The sequence below is a fragment of the Buceros rhinoceros genome, unplaced genomic scaffold, assembly GCF_000710305.1.
Source record: "Buceros rhinoceros silvestris isolate BGI_N320 unplaced genomic scaffold, ASM71030v1 scaffold798, whole genome shotgun sequence".
NCBI lineage: Eukaryota > Metazoa > Chordata > Aves > Bucerotiformes > Bucerotidae > Buceros > Buceros rhinoceros.
The window spans coordinates 64,287-67,551 of record NW_010426123.1 but is presented as its reverse complement, the minus strand read 5'-3'; the positions used below and the strand labels follow the sequence as shown (position 1 = coordinate 67,551).

The following is a 3,265-nucleotide window of genomic DNA, read 5'->3' as shown; positions in this document are numbered from 1 at the left end:
CAGCAGGAAGAGGTGAAGAGTTCACAGGGGATATTTCGGTTCTAAAATGGAATTATTGTTTGTACCCTACCTGTGGGCTCTTGCAGGGTTTTTTCTTGCTGAGGTTCTGCATGTGGGACGTGGTTGTGTTCAGCCTCCTCCTTTGGTGTCTCTGTAACAGCAACATCCACGGCAGCAGCAGATTTTTCTGGAAGGAGGTCTTTATGGTCTAGTGCAACGGCTTCTTTTGCTTCTGCTGGAACTGAAGGATGATAAATGGGAACAACGCGTCAGTTCCTATGAACGCAGGCAACTTGCCGTTTAAAGGCAAGCCCTTGGGAAGGGTATCGGGTTTATTTTGGCTTTAACAGTCTATAAGACATGGTACTCTACTACATGTTACCTCCTCACGACCCCGCTTTCAACGGCCATATCCTATTTTGGCAGACATGCCAAAGCGGAGCTAAAACAGGGAGCAAAGACTCTCTTGGGGCTTATGCACAGCGTGAGGGTTTGGGGTTTTTTTCCCCTTCTCTGTAATTAACCAAATCCAGACTCTACTGGTTTCCCACTGGGATCAAATCCAGAACTCATCCGTTATCAGCCCGGAGTCCCTCTCTAATGCCAGTCATCTAGGATTCAGATACACCTTACAACACATTCACACAGACACTGTGAAATTCCGAGCTCCACCTAATTCCAACAAGTTCTAATTTGTAAGACATAATTACACTGGCAAATAGTTCTACGGGCAATTAATCTTATTTAAATTTCTAATGGAAATTAAAATTATGACAGACGTTGCTACAACAACTAAGGATGAGGAAGAAAAAGACGATGGTAATTTCACATGTTGGGACCACCACCTACTTATAACAGCCCCCATGTCTGCAGACACTAATAATCATCTTGAAATTCAACCTCTGAGGCTTAGTCCATGCTCAGGACTGGAGAAGAATGTCTGTGAGGAAGACCTTGGGTGGTGGGGCAGAACTAGCTGATAGCGAAGTGCTGGCTCCACTTTATACCGTGGTTTGCATCTCTCACCTGCTGGTTCTGGAAGATGGTTTGTCTCTTTGGGAAGATGCTCCTCGTGGTGGCTGGGAGGTGGTTTGCTGTCTTTAGCTTTCTCTAACAGCTCCACACAAGCTTCTGGGACTTTCGATTCTTGTTCTAAGTTTGCAGTTGCTTCTGCAAACGGAGCGTAACAAATAAAAATTCATAGTGGTTTTAACTGAGATCAGATTAAGCAAGATAAAAATCACTTCCTCACCTAATTCTTACCTTCTGCAAGAAACTAAAGGCTTTCCTTGCTTTCCAAACTGCTTTTGAGGATCACTTTCCACCAGCTCTCCCCTCCTCAAAGCCCAAGAGTTCTGCTAACGCGTATCTTCCTGTATTATCTGGCACTTCCTCCTTCATCCACCCACCTACGCTTCTGCAGTACTACGTTCTAGCAGGTTTCTTGTTAAAACTTCTCTCCTTGGAATTTATTTCTAAAATTAAAGGGCATTAGATGGCACAAAAGAAAACACCTCACTCCAACTCTTTTCTGCAATCAATCCAAGAAAATGTCACAAAATTATCAGTGAAGCCTATCGGACTGTTCTGAAATGGTTTTCAGGAGAAGAATGTTTGCAAACACCGTGTTCTGCAGGGTCTGTGGAGCTGTCAGTGAACACTGAGGACGAGGGATACCACAGCAAGTACCAACGGGATTCAACTAAACCGTCCCTATGGCTGTCCTAAAAAACACACATCACTGCTAAGAAGGCTGAGTCAAAAAAAAACATTTAAAAATCATTAAGATAGTCTAGATTTATAGTTTACAAGCCAATAATCTAGAGCTATGCCAGCTCACACCACTGGCCACTCTACGTCAACCCTGAGCAACACCCACCTGCAGGAGGCTTGTTGATGGGTGACTTGTCTTGCTCAAACGACTCAGGTGTCATCGGCTCTTCAGAGGCTGCGACCTTGGTGTCAGCCACAGAAACAGGCTTGGCTTCAGCAGAGGCAAACCCAGAATCCATGGCAGGAAGAGGCTTGGCTTCTGCTACAGGAGCAAACCCAGAATCCACAGCGTGATGATGGTTGACTTCTGCTGCAGGGGTAAACTCTGCATCTGCTGCTGGAGTAAACTGAGAATCCAGAGCATGGTGAGATTTAGTATCTGCTGCTGGGGCAAATTCCAAATCCAGAGCTTGGTGAGATGCTGCATCTGCTGCTGGGGCAAACTCGGAATCCAGAGCATGGTGAGATCCTGCATCTGCTGCTGGGGCAAACCCTGCATCTTCTGTTGGGGCAAACTCCAAATCTGTAGCATAACAGGACATCGCATCTGCTGCTGGGGTGAAGCCAGTACCTGCCACTGGGGCGGGTGCAGCTGTGACAGCATTCGGAGACTTGGCTTCTGGTACAGAAGCAAACCCAACATCCACAGCCTGAAAAGGGTTGGCTCCTGCTGCAGGTGCAAATACAGCATCCAGAGCTTGAGGAGGTTTGGTGTCTTCTGCAAGGATGGACCCAGCTTTCTCTGCGGGAACGGACGTGACGTCCGAGGCAGGAACACATGCTGCATCTGCGACAGAGAGACGGGTCACAGGAATCAACAGACAGCTACCGAAGGTGAATCCCTCACAGTGTGGTTCTGGCCTGGAGATGACGGGGCTTTTGCTCCCTCGTCTTTTCCTCCTTCTCGTCTTTCAGCATCCCTCACTCCCCCCTTACACCAGCGCACTCAAGTTGTACCTGTCATTACGGCGCTCCTCAGCACACCCAAGTGCTTCTTCTAGCCCAGCCCCACACACGCTGTTTTGTCTCCTTGCCTACTGCACTGGGCATCCGTCTGCTCCCAGCATACATCAGCCAAGAGATGCCCTGTCCTCCCTCCAAAACCACCGAAGCTGCGCAGCTGGCAAAAGACCAGAGCTGCTGGATCCACCACGAGCAGCACGTTCCACACAACACACACACAGGACTCACAACAAGGGGGTTTCCCACAGGGCAGGACACGGAAACTTTGGGTGTCACCTTTGGGAGCCCAGCTCTGTATTTGGGAGCCCAGCGGGAATAGCCCTGAGACATTCCAGAGCCGTACGCGCTTCACGTCAAATACGGTTTGTGCTGTCACGGCTGCTGCGGTGCTGCTCCTCAAGCAGAGGCGGTGGCGCTCCTGGCACGGAAGACACCACCATCCCGTGACTCACCAGCTGCCCTTTATTCTTTCATGTCCAACTTGGCCTCGCTCATTTTTTACATAATATTTAGTAAACACCGAGCGGTT

At 48.6% G+C, this 3,265-nt stretch overlaps 1 protein-coding gene across 1 annotated transcript in view; it reads right to left on the bottom strand.

The window, feature by feature from the left end:
- Positions 1–3,265, bottom strand: part of MAP4 (microtubule-associated protein 4) — a gene marked incomplete at its 3' end in the record, with an annotated part of 97,356 nt that overhangs the window by 46,609 nt on the left and 47,482 nt on the right. The window contains exons 8-11 of the mRNA XM_010141343.1: positions 2,345–2,560; positions 1,880–2,272; positions 1,027–1,170; positions 71–241 (exon numbers count right to left, since the gene is read on the bottom strand). Coding sequence (XP_010139645.1) covers positions 71–241; positions 1,027–1,170; positions 1,880–2,272; positions 2,345–2,560 — 924 coding nt within the window. The remainder of the gene's footprint in view (positions 1–70; positions 242–1,026; positions 1,171–1,879; positions 2,273–2,344; positions 2,561–3,265) is intronic.